General features: G+C 40.3%; 1 protein-coding gene across 5 annotated transcripts in view; it reads right to left on the minus strand.

Annotated features, from left to right (window-relative positions):
- Positions 1 to 22,955, minus strand: part of CUL2 (cullin 2) — a 160,854-nt gene that overhangs the window by 52,554 nt on the left and 85,345 nt on the right. For all 5 annotated transcript variants that reach the window (XM_059655987.1, XM_059656004.1, XM_059655980.1 and 2 more), the window contains 2 exons: positions 3,296 to 3,392; positions 3,088 to 3,198 (listed from right to left, as the gene is read on the minus strand). In XM_059655987.1, the coding sequence (XP_059511970.1) occupies positions 3,088 to 3,198; positions 3,296 to 3,392 (208 nt within the window). The remainder of the gene's footprint in view (positions 1 to 3,087; positions 3,199 to 3,295; positions 3,393 to 22,955) is intronic.

Here is a 22,955-nt window from a genome sequence, read left to right on the forward strand (position 1 = left end):
GATTCTCAGTCATGGACATATTACCTGGGTTTCAGGTTCTACCCCTGTATGGGAGGCAACCAACTGATGTGTCTTTCTCACATTGATGTTTCCCTCTCTCTCTCTCTCTCTCTCTCTCTCCATCTCTCCCTCTCTTATACTCTCTCTAAAAATCAATGGAAAATGCCGAAACCGGTTTGGCTCAGTGGATAGAGCATCGGCCTGTGGATTGAAGGGTCCCAGGTTCGATTCCGGTCAAGGGCATGTACCTGGATTGCGGGCACATCCCCAGTAGGAGATGTGCAGGAGGCAGCTGATCGATGTTTCTCTCTCATCGATGTTTCTAACTCTCTATCTCTCTCCCTTCCTCTCTGTAAAAAATCAATAATATATATATATATATATATATATATATATATATATATATATATAAAATAAATAAAAAAAATAAAAATCAATGGAAAAAATATCTTCACGTGAGGATTAACAAAACAGAAAAAAGTAAAGTATTCTGTAATGTAAAGCTATGGAACTAGAGTTTCTGAACTGGTCCCAGGGAACTATGTGCATTTAAGCCTTTGGGAAGTACTGCTTGAGTTTACCTGGGCATAAGAAGGTGATGTTGAGAGAAAAAATTATGTTGAGAGGGGAAATAACACATTCCTGGATACCTCTCAGATATCTTTCGATGAAAGTGAGGCTCAAGACTGAGAGACACAGTCCTATCTTTCCTACTGTGCTACCATGTTGTGTGGAGACAGGAGTTCAGGGCAAAGTTGTAGAAACCAAAGGTGGGGTCTAGAGTATTTCATCAACTAAGAAAGTCATTTTGGTCATCGTGTTTTTCTTTTAAAATAAAAATAGTTCTGCCCGACCGGCATGGCTCAGTGGTTGAGCATCAACCTATGATTCCCATTCAGGGTATATGCCCAGGTTGCCAGCTTGATCCCCAGTAGGGGGTATGCAGGAGGCAGCTGATCAATGATTCTCTCTCATCATTGATGTTTCTATCTCTCTCTCCTTCTCCCTTTCTCTCTAATAAAAGTATATTTTAAAAAGTTAAAAAATAAGTTCTTACACAGAGGGAAGATGGCCATGTGAAGACAGGCAAACACACCCAATAAGTTAAATTAAAATAAAAATTTCTTAAAAGTATTATGTGTAGTAGTCATTTATACTATACTATAAGTGACTTTGATATGTTTATGGTCTAACTAAATGCAACAGTAATTAGAGTGTGGGTCTGAGGGAGGTGAGGAAGGAGGAGAAAAAGAAAAACCATGATAACTGGGTGGGGCTAGGGCTGAGGTGCATATCAAGAGAAAACAGACAAGGTTGGAGTGTCTGGATTCAGGGCTTCAATAGCTATAAAACCACTACAGCTGGAGGGAAAGGCCAAAATTAAAAGGAAAGACACAGAAAGGGAAGTAGGAAGGCTACATTATTTAGTCTGTTAAGTGAATTACTCTTATAAATGCTATTTTCCCAACACAGTTTCCAATGGCCTTCCTTTTAACAGTTTGAGATATAATTTACATATCATATGATTCATCCATGCAAGGGTGAATTCAATAGTTTTCGTTATATTACATTATTAGTGTATTTATAATTGTGATAAAATGTATATAACATAAAATTTGCCATTTTAACCATTTTTAAATATATAATTCAGTGGCATTAATTATATTCACAATGTACAATTTCCAAAACTCTTTCATCACACCAAACAAACTCTATAAACATTAAGCAATAACTCCCTAGCCTCATCTTCTAAAAACTTCTAATCTACTTTCTGTCTCTAAGAATTTGCCTAGTCTAGATATTTCATCTAAGTGGAACCATACAATATTTTTGCCAATTGCCTCTTTTTTGAGAGCCAGATATAATGAGGTGTATGCACCACTTAAACCTGTGAGCACTTTTCAAGATTGGATCTAGATCCTTAAACAAGAGTCTCAGATGCAAAGAAGGCTAAGAGCTGAGGACCACTGTGTAACCTGCATGTAACAGATGGAGGAAAATGTCCCAGATGACTACTCAAGGTTCCGGATTACTTAATCAAGGTCCCAGAACTAATGAGTGACAAAAGCAGGAAGAGACTAAACAGCTCAGACTTCTAGCCCTGGGCTTTGTGAAATACATAGCAGATTATCAGTAAGTAATGATATTTCTTGACCTATGTTCTATACTATGACGTATGTACATACTATAGCTATTCTACTTATATTTATCTTTCTTGCTTAAACAAAAAATCATCCTATAATGAAATGCTTGAAATCCAACACTGCAGATGAAAAAAAAACCCTCATTAAAATTTCTAAATATATCTTGTGTGATGACTGAATTTATACTATGACTAATTCTTTTACTGAGAAAGTACACATAGAATTTTAAATATGGTCATCAGTGTGTGTTGGTTTAATGATTAAAATTTCTTGTGGAGTGTGGCTCAGTGGTTGAGTGTCAACCCATGAACCAAGAGGTCATGGTTTGATTCCCGGTTAGGGCACATACCAGGGTGTGGGCTCGATTCCCAATGGGGGACATGCAAGAGGCAGCTGATTAGTGATTCTCTCTCATCAATGATAATTCTATCTCTCTCTTCCTCTCCCTTCCTTTCTGAAATCAATTTAAAAAATAAATATTTCTTGTGGAAAAATTAAAATTTTTTCATTAAAAACTTAACAGAACAGAAGAGTGATCTATCCAAGTATCTACAGAATTATATTTTTCCTTCTATTTTAAATGAAGAAGATAAAGACCTAAATACCTAGTGTCTATATTATTCCCTAAACATATCCACTAAGCATAAAATATAGATTTTGCCAAGAACGTAAATACATGTTAATTTTAAAGACAAGCAAATCAAGCAATCAGGATTTATCAAAAAGTATCAATCATGACAAAAATCAGAATAGCACTTTTCCTCAGGGAATACACTACAGCAAGAAAAATGACTCATCATAGGTATTGTACATTGACTATAACTCAGAGCAAAGGCCAAACAGAAACTTTTTAACCCAAAAAATATATTAACAAAAAAACTGTTAAATAAAACCATGCCTGATATATAAGAAATTATGTATTTAACATACATTTCTTTCTTACCTTTTCCATATATTGTGAGCAGTTTGATTCTTGTAATAAATTTGAAGCTTCTTGTTTGTAATACTCTCCTGTTTCAGTCAGAAAGGGGGACTCAAAGATTTCCTGATAAAACTAAATAAATCAATTAAAATCATATTGAAAAAACGAAAATAAGCAATTTAAGAAATTAAAGGTCTGATTACTCAAGTTTTTAAAGGAGACTTTTTACCTTTAAGGGGAATTTTTTCTTATACTGTTCAACATGAACAAAGGAGTTAATAACCCCATGGATTACTTTCTGGTTTGGGTCTTCTCCACCACGGTCACTAAAAGAAGGTGTATAACACAAAATATTATGAGAACACAAGTTATCTATGGAAATACCAAAGTATGACAAAACATGACTGCTTATTCTATTAGTTGAATCAAATTGTAAAGCATTTTAATGGTCAATGTATGCATAATTCTTAAAATTTTAATTTTTTCATTTAACAGCTGAATTAATATTTGATATTTAGTGAACATATTAGATGTCATTTCAATAAATAAAAGCCTTGTTTGTAAAATTAAGCATATTCTGTTGATACTAAAATTATACTCTAATTTTAGAGTAGACATGAGCCCATCAATTCAAGACTTTAATATTGGTGGTCAAGAAATTTGAACGTCACTCGCCATAAACACAATTATAAGATTTGGTCTGAGAAATTAAGTCTTTGAACCATCAAGTATGCCTATAGTAATTTGATGGTGCATCCCTCAGAGGTACACTCTATAGAATATATTACTCACTAACTGAAATGGCTAATAATTATTTTCTCTCTAAGAGATCTGCAAGAGTTGCTGAGTTGATTCCCATTCAAGCACAAAGGAATTTATCGATGTAGAAGTTCAATGAGATATTTAGTAGTTCTATATTCCTTTACATTTGCATAGAGATCTAAAATCATCTCAATTACTCCTCTGACATTTGATGGGTTCCTACTTAAGGCAGTATTGCGATGGAAGTCTTAATCATGATTTTAAAAATGTAGGTGAATATTAGCCTTTCTAATACTGAAATAGGGAAATGAAATAGGAAAAATGTTTGCCTAAAGCCACAGTAAAATAGTCTGGCCCTAAGAGAGGAGTTTCTAATTCTAGTACTAATGCTCAGTTTAAGTCAAAGGTTTACCTTTCTCCTGGCAATCTTCCACCTTGCTTTAAAATTTTTTTTTATTAATAATTAGTTTACAAAGAGAGCTGCAGAAAATATATTACTATAATTCCCTAGTAAACGCTTTTTGTTCTTTGTACTAGTATATAAAGATTTTCTAACATTTAAGAAAAGTATTAAGGCAATTACCTTTATATATTAGTGTCCCTCCCTGCCTCTGCATCCCTCTAATCCTCTTTTACCCTTCCTCTAATTATCTGGATATTCTGGGGAAAGTTTTTGTACATGAATTAATGGCTACAGTAATTCTGTCAGTCATAGAATCTTAGATACAAAGTCTACATTTTTTTATTACTAATAAGAACAATAAGGTGATACAATGAGCTTATTTCCTCTGCTCACCTTTGTTAGTTCCCTCTTAAGGCCAAATGAAAAACCTGGTGAAATATGATCTAACGAACCTATCTCACTATTTAGAACACATCACCTTTATTTTCCTTTTAACTTTGCCTAGGACCAAAATGAAAATCAGCCAAGAATGAGAAATATCTGAATATTTGGAAAATCAGGTTACCTAAAATTCTTTTCATGACCAAATCCTATTGTCCCTGTTCAGCACCAGGAAAACTTCCACTGCTGCTATTCTCAGCACTCTTGACATTTGATTCTGATCCCAAAAGGCCCAGATAAGCTGGATTCAGATAAGGTAATGCCTAGAAAAAACATTGATATTCCTAGTGCTTAATAACTAAGTTGTCCTCCCTATAAGAATAATATCTGAACTCAATCATTATAAATAGTGTATACTTCATTTCTATTAGGCTGACAGATAATGAAAACAAACAGTGAAATCATGGTGACTAAATTGGTCATCTAAATAAAATCCGGTCTCATCTAAGAACAGTGGTCCCAAGAGATGAGCCTTGAAAAAAGAAAATGAAGAATTTTTCCCCCCTTTATTGATTAAGATAATACAAATGTGCCCTTATCTCCCCAATGTCCTTTCATCCCCAAACCTTAACCCTGGCTAGATAGCTCAGTTAAGAGCATCATCCGGATACACCAAGGTTGTGAGTTCAATCCCCGGTCAGGGGACATACAAGAATCAACCAATGAATGCAAAGATAAGTGAATAACAAATTGCTGTTTCTCTCTCTGAAATCAATTTTTTTTAAAAAGGAATTTTTAGAAATGAAACGTATTATTTGATCTTAAAAGGACTACTAGGTGTACCGGTTAATAATGCGGACTTTATAATCAAAGAAAATAGGATAATTTCAAGAGAAACATCAAAAGTGCTTTATTCAAAGTAATGTCCATCGCTAGCTACACATTTCCCCCATCTTTCAGGTAATCGTGGATACCGCCCCAAAAGAACTTTGCCTCAAACCATTCAGGGACTAATTTTCCACTTCTTCATACATTTTGAAGTGCTGCTCAGAAAGTGCGTGTGCCATAGATCGGAACAAGTGGTAATCTGAAGGAGCAAGGTCTGGTGAATACGGCGGGTGGGTTAATACTTCACAGGCAAGATCTTTTAATGTGTCTTTAACTGGTTTTGAAGTGTGTGATAGTGCACTATCATGAAGCAACTTTGCCGTTGCTTCTGGCCCATTCTGGTCGTTGTACGATCAAAGTGTGGTTCAAATTGACCTGGACAGTCTTTATCTTTCAATTTCACATTGAAATCATCACTTTTAAAGTGTTTAAACTAGTGTTCACAAGTATCTTGAGATGGAGCACGTTCACCATAAGCTTCCCGAAGTAGACGATAACTTTCAGCAGCACTTTTCTTCAAAATAAAAAATTAAAACTTCCCACAAATGCTCTTTTTTTTGCATGAAATTCGACACTTTTAAGCATAAAAATATCTATGATGTTAACACCTTCAGAAAATTTGACATGAAATTTTGAAGCTTGTTGTCAATACAACAAAATAGCATACATATCAAATCGCATATATATCAACATATGTGTAACTCCATCTATTGAAAAAAATCCACATTATCAAACAGTACACCTAGTATGTGGAAAATGCCCACAATAATCATAATGAAATTCCCAAGAGAATAAAACAACCCATCTGGGATAATGGGGACTAGTAGCAAATTTAGACCTTAAGATCAGAATTTTGGAATCAGACTTCCTGGGTTTGAGTTCTGGCTGTGATAATATATACACTTTGGGCAGATACTTAAACTCTTAGTACTCAGATTTCCTGTTTGCAAAGTGTGGATAATATAATTCCCTACTTCATGAGGATGTGGTAAAGACTAAGTATAAGCCAAGAAAGCACATAGCAAAGTACCTGATACATGAGTAAACAATCAATAAACATTAGTGAGTGCTGTAAATACTGACAAGAGCAAACTAAAAGCATTTTCAATATATTAGAGAAGATAATAAAGCTAAGAGTTCAATAAAGCACTGATTGTGATTTTTAAAATGTTTTTATTGATTTTAGAGAGAGAGGGGAAGGAAGAGGAAAGAAGAGGAAGAGAAACATTGGCTGCCTCCTGCACGCCCCCTACTAGAGAATCTAGCTCACAACCTGGGCATGTGCCATGACCAGGAATCAAACTGGTGGCCTCTCAGAGCATGGAATGACACCTAACCAACTGAACCACACTGGCCAGGGATGATTGTCATTTTTAAATCTTTTTTTTCTTTCTTTCTTTGTTTATTCTTTTTTTCTAAATCAAGGCTTTTAAAACCAACTAATTGAGCATTTAACTCAAGATAGCTGGCCAGATTTGTGAGTGCCATTAAAAGTTACTAGTAAACTGGAATTCTCAAAAGTCCCAATATCAATATGTGACAAGGGGCAAATTAATCTTTTAGTAAAACCTTCATTTACACCATGTTTAAAATGAGAATAGAGTTCCAGCAAACTAAGTGCAGCCTCCTGCTCCCACCTATATCAGAGAAATGACAGGAGTTGCACTTTTAAAGTATTCCATTGTTGGCCAGTAGTCCTTGGACCTGTAGAAAGTGAAAAAAGATAGCAAGAAGACTGGGTAGCATAGAAAAATAAAACTACAGAACGAAATGCAAAAGACAAAGAATTTCTATAAGGAGAGAGAAAGTGAAGGAAGACAGGCAAAAAGTGGCATACACTGAATGCTGGATGCAGCACAGAGGCAGACAAAACCAACAAGGTCATCGGGAGAACAAACCAGTCTCTGGAGCCAGGCAACAAGAGCAACTCTGTGTCTGTCCCACTGGAGCAGTAAATGTCCTGCCTGAGGAGGTGAGCAAGGGAAACCTCTATACCCAGATGACTGCTGCAGCACTCACCTGAGAACACCACCTAGGTTCTCCCCACTGCCACCTCAAAAAGGCACTAGAAAATCAAGGACACATTTTACCCTCAGATTAACAAGATCTATAATAATAAAAGGGTAATATGCTAATTAGACCAGACATATCCCGGTCATCCTTCTGGATGTCCTTCCAGACAAAGCCACGGTGGCAGGGGCCGAGGCAGAGGCGGTTAGGGGTGGCCAGGCCAGCAGGGGGGCAGTTAGGGGGCGACCAGGCCAGCAGGGGGGCAGTTAGGGGGTGACCAGGCCAGCAGAGCTGCAGTTAGGGGGCAACCAGGCCAGCAGAGCGGCAGTTAAGAGGCGACCAGGCCAGCAGGGGGGCAGTTAGGAGGCAACCAGGCCTGCAGGGGACCAGTTAGGGGGTGATCAGACTAGCAAGCAGAGGCAGTTAGGGGATGATCAGGCCGGCAGAGCAGCAGTTAAGGGGTGACCAGGCTGGCAGAGCAGCAGTTAGGAGGCAACCAGGCCGGCAGGGGACCAGTTAGAAGGTGATCAGACTGGCAAGCAGAGGCAGTTAGGGGCGATCAGGCAGGCAGGCAGGTGAGCAGTTAGGAGCCAGAGGTCCCGAATTCAAGAGGGATGTTCTGGATTGGAGAGAGTACAGGCCTGGCTGAGGGACAACCCCCACTTGCACGAATTTCATGCACCAGGCCTCTAGTTTAAAAATATCAAGCATTGGTGAGTGGTAGAGGAAACAGATCTTCTCAGACTCTACTTTTGGAAAAACAGGTACTTTACAGGGCAAACTGGGAAAAGTCTAAATACACAAACTCTATGATTTTAGACAAACAATTGTATATGTGCACAATAGAAACAAGAGTTGCATTAGTGAAAAAACTGGAAACAACCAAATATATATAACTAGGAGCATTTAATAACATGAGGTAGAACCATACCAAATAGTATATAGTAGTTTAAAAAGAATTATGTACAATAGACACGCTCCCAGGACCAAACTGGATTTACAACTAAAATACAAAAAAAGCCATCCTAAATAATCAACTGAAGACTACCTAGAGATAACCCTGATAACCAAGGATGGAAAGTGGAGACCACATACAGACTGGTTGGAAGGGCAGAGGTGCAAAAGGGCTGGCCAAGCTCCCACAGACAGCAGCTGAAGTGCCAGAGAGATATCTCAGTTGTTGGGGATGACCACTAAGAACTCTGGGATCTAAACCCCAAGCTGGGCCCCCAGCACAGAGCATCAGAAGTGTCCACATAACATATGGCTGTGAAAGGCAGCAGGGTTACTGTCTGCCAGGGAAAGATGGCTGAAAATGCATGCACCCTCATAAAGGGCCAATGCACAAAATTTCATGTGTAGCCACTCACCTTGTGAGAAAGGGAAGAGTGGACTGGAGCTGTGTGAGCAGACGCCAGGGTTAGGGGCTCTAAGGTTAGTCCTTGCAGAACTGTCACAACATTTTCCATTGCTTAGTCAGTCGTTCCCTCACACTGCAGAAGACATCTTTCTCAGGCACACCTTTGCTATTTAGGCCTGGGGGGGGGGGGGGCAATTGACCCACACTATTGGAAAACTCCTGGCCTACCATCTGGGGTTTCTGTGGGCCTTTAAGAGACTGAGAATAACAATTCACTTTCAGGCAGAAGCAACTGCCCCACCCAGTTGAAAAATCACTCCCCCCACCTGTGGACAATTGCCCGAGGCTACTCAAGACTGAATCCGATCAATCTACAGACAGAGGTGAGTCTCTGGAGGCTTTGTATCTTTGTCTAATATAATTAGTCAGAAACAACATTTGACACTGTCCTGCACTAGACTGGGAGACATAGCAGATCTACCTAACACATAAGTACAAACCCAAACAGGTAGCCAAAATGGGGAGAGAGAAAAAAATCCCCAAACAAAAGAACAAGAGAATTTTCCAGAAACAGAGATAAATGAAATGGAGATAAGAAATTTATCAGATAAAGAGTTCAGAATAAGAATGGCAAAGAGGCTCAACAACATGAGAAAAGATATAGTAACTATGAACAATGACATAGCACTAATAAAGAACACATTGGGGAGAAAACCAAGATGGCGGCATAGGTTAACGCTGGAGATTGCTGCCTCGAACAACCACTTCAAAAAAACAACTAAAAGACGGAACGGACATCATCCAGAACCACAGGAAGGCTGGCTGAGTGGAAATTCTACAACTAGGAGGAAAGAGAATATCATACCCAGACTCAGAGGAGGCGCAATGCTGAAGTGAAATACTAAGGTGCGGAGTGCATGCGGAGCAGGCTGGAGGCAGAGGGCACAGTTGTTGATATCAATCGGGAGGGAGTTTTAGACTCTGAGCTCCAGATCCGGGTGAGGCTCTAGGGACCCAGACTCAAACGGGAGAAGCGGGACTGTCTGGCTTAGGTCAGAACTCGAAGGCAGCTTTCTCTCCGAGGTTTGCAGCGGTTGCTGGGACTCTGTGAGGCAGAGCCCCTAGGGACGGAACTGAGAGCAGCCATAACTGCTCGCTCCGGCCTGCCCTGTAGATCCCCGGGGACCCGCCCCGCCCAAGCCCTGCGCAGAGCCATTTGCCAGATAGCCTCAGGCAAACGCTAGATTAGCACCGCCCTAGTGATCTAGCACAGAAGCTCTCCCACTGCAGACACAGCGGACTCTCATAGCCAGTTAGCCTGGAGGTCAAATCACCCCTGGTATTGCCGACAACAATCAAGGCTTAACTACAACAAGACTGCGCACAAAGACCACTGGGGGGTGCACCAAGAAAGCATAAAAAATGCCTCCGCAAAGAAACAGGACGAAACTGTCAATGGAGGATGTTGAGTTCAGAACCACACTTTTAAGGTCTCCTAAGAACTGTCTAGAAGCCGCCGATAAATGTAGTGAGATCCTCAAGAAATCTAATGAGACCCTCGATGTTATGATAAAGAACCAACTAGAAATTAAGCATACACGGACTGAAATAACGAATACTATACAGACTCCCAACAGCAGACCAGAGGAGCGCAAGAATCAAGTCAAAGATTCAAAACGCGAAGAAGCAAAAAACACCCAACTGGAAAAGCAAAATGAAAAAAGAATCCGAAAATACGAAGATAGTGTAAGGAGCCTCTGGCACAGCTTCAAGCGTACCAACATCAGAATTACAGGGGTGCCAGAAGATGAGAGAGAGCAAGATATTGAAAACCTATTTGAAGAAATAATGACAGAAAACTTCCCCTACCTGGTGAAAGAAATAGACTTACAGGTCCAGGAAGCGCAGAGAACTCCAAACAAAAGGAATCCAAAGAGGACCACACCAAGACACATCATAATTAAAATGCCAAGAGCAAAAGACAAAGAGAGAATCTTAAAAGCAGCAAGAGAAAGAAACTCAGTTACCTACAAGGGAATACCCATAGGACTGTCAGCTGATTTCTCAATAGAAACTTTGCAGGCCAGAAGGGAATGGCAAGAAATATTCAAAGTGATGAATACCAAGAACCTACAACCAAGATTACTTTATCCAGCAAAGCTATCATTCAGAACTGAAGGTCAGATATAGAGCTTCACAGATAAGGAAAAGCTAAAGGAGTTCATCACCAACAAACCAGTATTATATGAAATGCTGAAAGGTATCCTTTAAGAAGAGGAAGAAGAAGAAAAAGGTAAAGATACAAATTATGAACAACAAACATGCATCTATCAACAAGTGAATCTAAGAATCAAGTGAATAAATAATCTGGTGATCATAATAGAATCAGGGACATAGAAAGGGAATGGACTGACTATTCTTGGGGGGGGAAAGGGGTGTGGGAGATTCGCGAAGAGACTGGACAAAAATCGTGCACCTATGGATGAGGACAGTGGGTGGGGAGTGAGGGCAGAGGGTGGGGCGGGAACAGGGAGGAGGGGAGTTATGGGGGGAAAAAAGAGGAGCAAATGTAATAATCTGAACAATAAAGATTTAATTAAAAAAAAAAAAAGAACACATTGGAAGGAATACAAAGCTGATGCAGGAAAGCCAAGGACTGGATCAGTGAATTAGAACAGTGGTCAGCAAACTGCGGCTGACCACTTGAGTGCGGCCACGAAGTTTCAATCGCACTGTACGTGCGTGCCCGCATGTGGTATTTTGTGGAAGAGCCACACTCAAGGGGCCACAGTTTGCCGACCACTGAATTAGAAGATAGGGTAGAAAACAATCACTCAAAAAGAAAAAGAAATTGAAAAACAGGAGGACAGCTTAAGGGAGCTGTGGGACATCATGAAACATAACAATATTCGAATAGGTGTGCCAAAAGGAGAACATGAGTAAGGGATAGAAAACATGTTTACAGAAACAATGGCAGAAAATTTCCCTAACCTGGTGAAGGAAAAAGTCACATGAGTCCAGAAAGTACAGAGAGTCCCAAGCATGAAGAACCCAAGTAAGTCCACACCCAGACACATCAAAATTAAAATGCCCCAAATTAAAGACAGAGAGAATCTTAGAGGCAGCAAGAGAAAAGCAATTTGTTACCTACAAAGGAGCTCCCATAAGGCTGTAGGCTGATTTCTCATCAGAAACTCTACAGGCCAGAAGGCAATGGCATGAAGTACTCAAGGTAATGGAAAGCAAGGATCTAAAACCAAGATTACTATATCCAGCAAGACTATCATTCAAAATAGATGGTCAAATAAAAAGCTTCCCAGACAAAAAAAGGCTAAAGGATTTTATTACCACCAAACCAGCACTACAATAAATGCTAAAGGAACTGCTGTAATGAGAAGAAATATAGAAAGAAACATAGGCATACAGAATAAAAATGGCAATAAGTAAGAATCTATCAATAATAACCTTTAATGGAAATGCATTAAATCCTCCAATCAAAGACATAAGGTAGCTAAATGGATACAAAAACATACTCAACTATATGCTGTCTTACAAGAGACTCACCTGAAAACAAAAGATTCACATAGGATGAGAGTGAAGGGATGGAAAAAAAATTTCCATGCAAATGGAAATGAAAAACAAAGCTGGGGTAGCGATACCCATATCTGACAAAATAGATTTCAACATAAAGGCCAAAACAAGAGACCACAAAGGTCACTACATAATTCTAAAGAGATCCATCCAACAAGAGGATATAACACTGGTAAACATATATACACCCAATACAGGAACACCTAAATATATATAAAAAAAACTTCTAGAGAACAACAATACAGTCATACTAGGGGACTTTAACACCCCAGTAACTTCAATGGATAGATCTTCCATGGGTTAGAGCCACATTCAGGGCACATAAAAGAATCAACCAATGCATGCATAAATAAGTGGAAAAACAAATCTCTTTCTCTCTCTCCTTTCTCCCTCCTTCCCTCCCTTCCTCTCTCTCCACCTTCTTCTCTCTAAAATCAATTAAAAAATGTTTTCAATCTCAGTAAGCTAAAAAATATTAGTATTTACCATTAGTGGCTACTATAATTCGAAAAAAACAGTCATTATTTTTAAAAAATCTATACTTTTGCCAGAGGAAACCAACCTGAGTCTGAGTAAGCTCTGGACTGCCAATCTGCAATAAATATAGAGGACAATAAAACATATTTAAAATTGTACCTCATGTGTGCAATCAGTAAAACCCAGACCATGGGAAAATCTAAAGATCCAATGGCCAGGTTTCATCAACAAATAAATTACGAGGGGAAAAAATGGAGAGGGAAACTTTGATTAAAAGATTTAAAAGACGTACATGTAAAGTTTTGTGTGTTTTTTTATTTCTCACCCAAGGTTATGGTGTTATTAATTTTTATAAAGAGGAAGGGAGAGAGAGAAACAGGGAAGGAAAAACCATTGATGTGAGAGAGAAATATTGATCGGCTGCCTCCCAACAGGGGATTAAACCCACAACCTAGGTATGTACCCTGACTGGGAATTGAACCCACAACATGTTGATGTATGGGATGAAGTTCCAACCAACTGAGCCACCTGGCCAGGGATAAGTTATTTTAGAATGAAGAAGACTAAACTATAGAGTCTATAAATGCACACAACAGTGATAAAACCATACAGAAATAGAGGAAAGTAATTACCCTAAAAGTCAGAATATTGGCAATTTTTGGAGAGAGGGTGTGGGACACATGTGTTTTAGGAGTGGCTGGCATAATTCTATTTCTTGATTTGGGTGCTAGTAACAACAGTATTCACTTTATAATAAATTCATTAAGCTACACAACTTGTTGTAAGGTTTTCTATATCTGTATTTTATTTTACACTAGTAAAGTTAAATAACATACACCAAAAAAATCCCCAAACGTCCAACGGAAAATTTGTACAACAATATTAATACGTGACAGAATAAGGAAAGAGAGAACAAGATGGATAGTTATATATAAAATGAGAAAAATAATTAACCATGACCAAAATAATCATAATACTTATTCAACTAGCAACAGAGGCTCAAAAGTATAAAACAAAAACTAAGAATTTCTTAAAGAAAATCAAAAAATCTAAATATAAGCTAGAAAAGCTAGGAGATTTCAAAACATAACTATCAGAAGCTGAGAAATACAAAAAAATAAAGACTATTAAGTTAGATTTTATTATTACCTAAGATTATATTTTCCCCAATGAAACCTAATGTCTTAATAATTAATAAATAGTAATAAATATATAAACATGTCAGAGAAAACAGAATACATCTATGAATACTGTGTCAAGAGTCTGCAATCAGTCCTGGGAAAGTAAAATTGCATAACCCTTAAGGGTATAAAAAACTTGTTCCTACCAAAAAACCTGTCAAATATATTGCAGATTTGAAGAATAGTTATGTTGACTGTATCCATTAGCAACTGTCAAAAGGTTGAGTTGACAAGCTTTTTAACATTCTCATTTAGTAACCTGATTTACAATGGGGACAAAATCCTTTTGGCATCAAATGAAAAATAGCTAGCAGCCATATCACAGGAGTGTGTAATGATATTCCCTGAGGAACAAATTATCCCACTATAGTATTTTGCTTCTTACTCCTAATTGCTCTCTTTTTAAAAAAATGTTGTGCCCTGGCGGTTTGGAAGTGGTTAGACCGTGGGCCCGTGGACCTTAGGGTGGTGGGTCAAGGGGACATACCTTGGTTGCAGGCTGGATCTCTAGCCCCAGTCGGGGCACCTGCAGGAGGCAACCAATCAATATACCTCTCCCATCGATGTTTCTCTCTCTCTCTCCCCATCTCCTCCCTGCCCCCTACCCCCACGCTCTCTAACAAAAAGAAAGAAAGAAAAGAAAAAAAATCAATGGAAAAAATATCCTGGGTAAGGATTAAAAAAAAAAAACTTCATTACTTGGAGTGGGAAATACTGGCAGAGTTATTCAACTATTGTTTCTTATTGCTATTCTTTTTCTTTATTTAATTTTTGTTTGACTTTTACAGAGAGCAAGGAAGGGAGAGAGAGAAACACTGATTTGTTGTTCTACTTTATTTATGCATTCATTGGTTGATTCTTGTATGTGCCCTGACTGGGGATCAAAACTGCATGCAACCTTAATTATTGGGATGATGCTCTAACTAACTGAGCTATCCAGCTAAAGCCCTTATTGTTATTCTTAAATGTTTTTTGTTTTTTTTCTTTTGTTTTTTTAAAATATATTTTATTGATTTTTTACAGAGAGGAAGGGAGAGGGATAGAGAGTTAGAAACATTGGATGAGAGAAAAACATTGATAAGCTGCCTCCTGCACACCCCCTACTGGGGATGTGCCTGCAACCAAGGTACATGCCCTTGACTGGAATCGAACCTGGGACCCTTCAGTCCGCAGGCCAACGTTCTATCCACTGAGCCAAACCGGCCAGGGCTCTTAAATGTTTTTAAAAATTATTAATGGAGCTCTCACAGCCCTACAATGTACTAATTGCTAATTTCTTTATTTCCTTTAACTGAAATTATCACATAGGAAATATTTTTTTAAATATCAGGATTTCTAGTCATTGTAAGAGAAAGAAAGATACAGAATCACCTTCAAAATGCTGTCTCAACCTCCACACTATATAATCATACCTTAAGTCTGAGAATAAATATGTCAGCAAAAAAGAGTAACTTGGTTAAAAATTTTAAAGTTTTTCCCTCCCCAAAGATTCTGCACCCATTCCAGCCCAATCAAAAAACATTCTTGTCTCCCAGAACAAGGAATGAAAAGAAAAACAAGAGCCAAATAATGAAAGATATAATGGGGAAAGTCAACTAAGACAAAGTTGGTTCTTTGCAAAAATCCACCAAAATACATAAACCTCTAAAAAAAAAAAAGTGATCTAGAAAAGAAAGATGAAAATAAGCCATATTAAGAATAAAGACATTATTCCAGATGGGGGTTAAAAAAACACACAATACATTAAGTAATCAATCTTAACATTATGAGTAAAAAGACATGTTGATAAGCTTTAGTCCTTGATATATGAGAAGGGCACATAATCTGTGGTATTCTTCCCAAAAATCCATTATCTATGTCTAATCATAAGAAAATATCAGACAAACCAAAATTGAGAAACATTATAAAAAATACCTGGCCACTACTCTTTTCAAAAAGTGTCACGGTCAGCGCTCTCCCTCAGGGAGCATGCCCATGTCATTCCCTTCCCCCTTTCCTTCTCCCACTGGTACATGTCCCCTAACCTCTAAGGGATCCCATGAGACATACAACCAGGGGAACAATGGGCAGCAGCAGTTTGTCCCAGGATAACCCCCTAAACCTGTCTCCAAGGCCCTTTTTCTTGTGAGCCAAACCATCCCAGCCTAGGCTCTCCTGTTGATTCTTCTATGCCCTTTCTTATTTCAATGCCCTAAGTGTGTTTTTGCTGCAATCAATAAATTATTACTTTCTTTTCTCCAAAAAAAAGAAGTGTCAAGGTCATAAGACCAAGGAAAGACTAAAAAAGAAAAAGGCTATCTTCAAACTGGTCATAAGCACAGATATGCAAAATGGGCTGGTCCCACATCCACATATGGTAGTTGAGAATATGGTGGTTGAGAATCCAGAGGGTATCTCAGCTGCAGAGGTCCCTCCTGGAGAGCCAGCCCCACACCAAGCTCTCCAGCCCAGAGCGACAGTGTCAGGAGCCCCCACAATATCAGGCTAAGAAAATCAGCAGGGATTCTGTTCATCCAGGTGAGATGGAAGGCTACTGGAAAACCAGGCATCCTCTTAAAGAGCTCACTCCCTCACAGGCACTTACCCGGGGCTGTGGCAAAAGGAGGATGGGGCTCAGGAGGTGCCAGATAAAGAGGAAGACTAAATTGTGTGGCTTCAGGGTGATAGCTATAGGGACAAACATGTCATTTCTGTATTGAGCCCTCCTGCCACATGGCCAAATCAGAATCCATATTAGTCTGATGAACACCATTCGGCCCATCCTGGTGATTCTGAGACCAGCCTCATCTAACTCACAACCTGAGGCTACTAGGTGTACCAGTTAATAATGCGGATTTCTTTCAATAGATGGAGTTACACATATGTGGATAATATGCAATTTGATATGTATGCTATTTTGTTGTATTGGCAGCAAGCTTCAAAACTTCATATGTCAAATTTGCTGAAGGTATTAACATCATAGATATTTTTATGCTTAAAAATGTCGAATTTCGTGCCCAAAAAAAGAGCATTTGTGGGAATTTTTAATTCATTACTTTATTTTGCAGAAAAAGTTATCGTATACTTCAGGAAGCTTATGGTGAACATTCTCCATCTCAAGATACTTGTGAACGCTGGTTTAAATGCTTTAAAAGTGATGAATTTGATGTGAAAGACAAAGAATGTCCAGGTCAACCAAAAAAATTTGAAGACCAACAATTACAAGCATGATTGGATAAAGATGCGTATCAAACTCAAAAACAACTTGCAGAAAGATTAAACGTTGCTCAGCAAACAACTTCCAATTTTTTACAAGCAATGGGAAAGATTTTAAAGGAAGGAAAATGGGTACCACATCCACTGAAGGAAAGACAAATGGAAAACCGAAAAGTCAGCAGTAAAATATTGCTTCAACAGCAAAAAAGGAAGTCTTTTTTGCATCGAATTGTGACTGGCGATGAAAAGTGGATTTATTTTGATAATCCGAAATGCACAAAATCATGGGTTGATCCAGGTCAACCATTAACATCGACTGCAAGGCCAAATCACTTTGGAAAGAAGACAATGCTCTGTGTTTGGTGGGACCAGGAAGGTGTGTTGTATTATGAGCTTCTAAAACCAGGTGAATCCGTTAATACTGATCTCTACCAACAACAAATAATCAATTTGAACCACACTTTGATTGTGAAACAACCAGAATGGGCCAGAAGACACGGCAAAGTAATTTTGCTTCATGATAATGCACCATCACACACTTCAAAACCAGTTAAAGACACATTAAAAGATATTGCCTGGGAAGTATTAACCCGCCCGCCATCTTCACCAGACCTTGTCAAATTACCACTTGTTCCAATCTATGGCACACGCACTTTATGTGCAGCACTTCAAAACATACGAAGAAGTGGAAAATCGGGTCCCTGAATGGTTTGCCTCAAAACAAGAAAAGTTCTATTGGGAGGGTTTCCACAAATTACCTGAAATATGGGGGAAATGTGTATGTAGCTAGTGATGGACATTACTTTGAATAAAGCATTTTTTATCTTTCTCTTGAAATTATCATGTTTTCTTTGATAACAAAATCCACCATTATTAACCGGTACACCTAGTAGACAACCTGCAGGCAGTGGCAGGCCTCGGGTGTCCTTTACTGAATAGTCTCAACTCCAGTACAAGTGGCACCCGGCCTTGGTTTTGTAGCACAGGCAGCTATCAACCACAGATAACTTTATAGCTTCTACCAGGTAGTGCAGGGGCAATCATAGGCAGTGGTGACCTTGGCCTGCACCAGAGGAGCCAGAACCAACACATCCAGTGGTTGACTTCATACCACAACAGAGCACCATCTGAATAACTCCACAAGCAACACACGCAAAGAAGGGTCTTGAAAGGCACCAGAGCCTGCTGGAACAAATCCCACTCTATTGAGTAATCCCCTTAATAACAGCTCCTAGGTCAGTGATGGCAAACCTTTTGAGCTCGGAGTGTCAGCATTTTGAAAAACCCTAACTTAACTCTGGTGCCGTGTCACATATAGAAATTTTTTGATATTTGCAACCATAGTAAAACAAAGATTTATATTTTTGGTATTTATTTTATATATTTAAATGCCATTTAACAAAGAAAAATCAACCAAAAAAATGAGTTCGCATGTCACCTCTGACATGCGTGTCATAGGTTCGCCATCACTGTCCTAGGTTGTGGTCATGCACTGCCAGTATTCACAGCCAGTCAGTCAGCCTGAGGGTAAATCCCACTCACTGACATGCTGATAAGGCTCCACTACAATAGGAAGGCACACACAACCCACATAAGGGACACTCATAAAGCACCAGGTGGACTGTGCCACTGGGCCCCTCAGGACACCTACTAAATAAGGCCACTACCAAGACCAGGAAATATAGCAGATCTACTTAATTACAAAACAAACACAGAGAGGCAGCCAAAATGAAAAGACAAAAAAACATGTCCTAAATGAAAGAATAGGAGAAAACTCCAGAAACAAAAAAATGAAACAGAGGCAAGCAATCTAACAGATAAGAGTTCAAAACTGTGGTTATAAAGGATGGTCAGGGCACTTGGTGTTAAATTTAACAAATAGGTAATAAGCATAAAAAAACATGGAAACTTAAAGAACACAATTACTGAAATGAATATATTAGAAGGTATCAACAGCAGATTAGATGAAGCGAAGGACTGAATCCATATTTGGAAGACGAGGTAGCAGAAAACATCCAATCAGAAGAGCAAAAAGAAAAAGTATCCAAATAAATGAGAATAGTTTAAGGGACTTCTGGGACAACATCCAGCATAAGAATATCCACATCAGAGGGGTACCAGAAGGTGAAGAGAAAGCAAGGGGATGAAAAATATGTGAGCCCTGGCTGGAGTGGCTCAGTGGTTAAAGTGTTAGCCCATATACCAAAGAGTCATGGGTTTGATTTCCAGTCAAGGGTATGTACCTAGGTTGCAGGTTCCATTCCCCAGAGGCAACCAATTAATGTGTTTCTCTCATGTCAATGTTTCTGTTTCTCTCTCTCTCTCTCTCTCTCTCTCTCTCTCTCTCTCTCTCTCTCTTGCCTCACTCCCTCCATACCTTCTTTCTACTCTCTCTAAAAATTAATTTGGGGGCAGAGGTCAGGGAGAAAAATATTTGAATAAATAATGACCAAAAACTTTCCTAACCTGATGAAGGAAATAGATATGCAAGTCCAGAAAGCACAGAGAGTCCCAAACAAGATGAACCCAAAGAGGCCCACACCAAGACACATCACAATTAAAATGCCAAAACTTAAAGACAGAGAGAATTTTCAAAGCAGCAAGAAAAAAGCAGTTACTTGTCTACAAGGGAGCTACCATAAGATTGTCTGTCAGCTGATTTCTAAACGGAAACTTTAAGCCAGAAGGAACTGGCAGGAAATATTCAAAGTAATGAAAGGAAAGGAACTACAACCAAGACTATTCTACCCAGCAAGACTATAATTTAAAATGAAAGAGGAGACAAAGAACTTCCCAGAAGAAAAATAAAAAGCTAAAGATGTTTATCACTACCAACCAGTATTACAGGAAATGTTAAGGATGTCTTTAAGAAATAGGGGGGTGGGGGAGAGGAGAATAAACACATAAATATCAATAATAAACTGGCAATAACTATGTACCTCCAACCAAAGACACAAGTGGCGGAATGGTTAAGAAAACAAGATGCTTACATATGCTGTCTATAAGAGATTCAACTTCAGATCTAAAGACATACACAGACAAAGTAAATGGATGGAAAAGATATTTCATGCAAATGGAAGCAAAAAGGATGGGGTGGCAATACTTATATCAGACAAAACAAACTTTAAAACAATGGCTATAACAAGAGTTAAAAAAAGGACAGTTCATAATGGATATTATGGAACTTACTAGAGGCCCAGTGCACAAAAATTTGTGCACTCAGGGTGGAGGGGGGTCCCTCAGCCCGGCCTGTGCCCTCTCGCAGTCTGGAACCCCTCAGGAGATAACGACCTGCTGGCTTAGGCCTGCTCCCGGGTGGCAGAGGGCAGGCCCAATCCCTAGGTGCAGCCCCTGGTCAGGCTCAGAGCAGGGCTGATTGGGGATTTGGGGCGCCGCCCCCTGTCATGCACAGAGCAGAGCAGATCGGGAGGTTGTGATGCCACCCTCAGTCATGTTCAGGGTAGGGCCGATTGGGGAGTTGGGGAACCGCCCCCTGCCACATTCAAGGCAGGGCCCATCAGGGGGTTGGGGAGCTCCCCCCTGTCATGCACAGAGCAGGGAGGATCAGGGGGTTGGGGCGCCGCCCTCTATCACCCACAGAGCAGGGCCGATCAGGGGGTTGGGGTGTCGCCACTGTCACACTCAGGGCAGGGCCAATGGGGAGGTTATGGCTCTACCCCATCACACACAGAGCAGAGCCCGTGGAGGGGGGGTTGGGGCGCCACCCTCTATCACCCACAGAGCAGGGCCGATCAGGGGTTTGGGGCGCCGCCACTCTCACTCTCAGGGCAGGGCCGATGGGGAGGTTATGGCTCTACCCCCTCACACACAGAGCAGGGCCCATGGGGGGGTGGGTGTTGGGGTGCCGCACCCTGTCACACACAGAGCAGGGCCGATCAGGGGGTTGGGCACCACACCCTGTCACACACAGAGCCGCAGGGCGATCAGGGGGTTGGGGAGCTCCCCCCTATCAGGCACAGAGCAGGGCTGATCATGGGTTGGGGCGCCTTCCCCTGTCACGAACAGAGCAGGGCCGATAGGGAGGTTGTGGCCCCGCCCCCTGTCACACACAGAGCCACAGGGCGATCAAGGGGTTTGGGCGCTGCCCCCTGTCATGCTGATCCTGGTGCTGGGAGGCATATTACCCTTTTACTATATAGGATTGAGGCCTGGTGCACGGGTGGGGGCCGGCTGTTTTGCCCTGAAGGGTGTCCTGGATCAGGGTGGGGGTCCCCACTGGGGTGCCTGGCCAGCCAGGGTGAGGGGATGATGGCTGTTTGCAGCTGGTCACACACCCTTCAGGGTAGGGGTCCCCACTGGGGTGCCTGGCCAGTCTGGGTGAGGGGCTGAAGGCTGTTTTCAGGCTGGCGGGTGACTGAAGCTCCCAACCGCTCCTTTTTTTCTTTTTTTTTTATTCTGGGCCAGCTTTAGCTCTGAGGCTTGTCTCCAGCTCTTAGGCCTCTCCTGCTGAAAGCAGGTATCTGGTTTGTTTGGGTTCTATAATCGAAACACTGTATCAACTCCAGCTCTGAGATCCCGGTGGGCTGAAAGTAGGTTTCTGGGGTTTTGTTTAGCTTCTATATTTGTAACAATGTTTCAAACTGCAAGCTCAGAGGCCGGCAAGGCAGGCAGGGAACGTTGGTTTCCTCCATCACTGAAGCAAGCAAGCCTCATGTTCCCTTCAAGCTGCCTGGCTGCCGGCCGCCATCTTGGCTGGCAGTTAATTTGCATATCGCCCTGATTAGTCAGTGGGAAGGGTAGCGGACGTATGCTAATTACCATGTTTCTCTTTTATTAGATAGGATAAACATTTATGTACCCAACATAGGAGCACCTAAATATATAAAGCAAATATTGAAGTACATAAAGGGAGGGATTGACAGTACTACAGTCATAATAGGGGACTTTAACACCCTATTGTCATGACTGGATAGAATTTTCAGACATGAAATCAACAAGGAAAGAGTGTCCTTAAATGACATTAGACAAGATTAATTTAATTGATATTTTTAAAGTACTTCATGCCAAAGCAGCACAAGATATAGCCATTGTTTTAAAGTCTATTTTTAAAAATTTTTAATGATTTTTTTTGTAATAGCCATTGTTTTAAAGTCTATTTTTTAAAATTAAAAAAAAATTTTTTTAATTGTATTTATTGATTTTTAGAGAGAGAGAGAGAGGAAGGCAGAGAAAAAGTGATTTGTTATTCCACTTATTTATGCATGCATTGGTTGATTCTTTAAGTGCCCTGACGGGGATCAAACACAGAACCTTGGTGTATCAAGACAATGCTCTAACCAACTGAGCTACCTGGCCAGGGTAGAATATACATTCTTTTCAAGTACACATGGAATCAGATTATTTACAACTAGGGGCCCGGTGCACGAAATTCGTGCACTGGGTGTGTGTGTGGGGGGGAGTGTCCCTCAGCCCAGCCTGCCCCCTCTCACATACTGGGAGCCCTCAGGCGTTGACCCCCATCACCCTCCAATCGCAGGATCGGCCCCTTGCCCAGGCCTGACGCCTCTGGCCTAGGCGTCCGGCCCGAGCAGCGGGAACCTGCAGTGGCAGCGGGGGGCGCCGCGATCGCACGGGCTCCGCCCCTGCTCCTGCAGGATGCCTCTGACTGAGGAGTCGGCCT

The sequence above is a fragment of the Myotis daubentonii genome, chromosome 1, assembly GCF_963259705.1.
Source record: "Myotis daubentonii chromosome 1, mMyoDau2.1, whole genome shotgun sequence".
NCBI lineage: Eukaryota > Metazoa > Chordata > Mammalia > Chiroptera > Vespertilionidae > Myotis > Myotis daubentonii.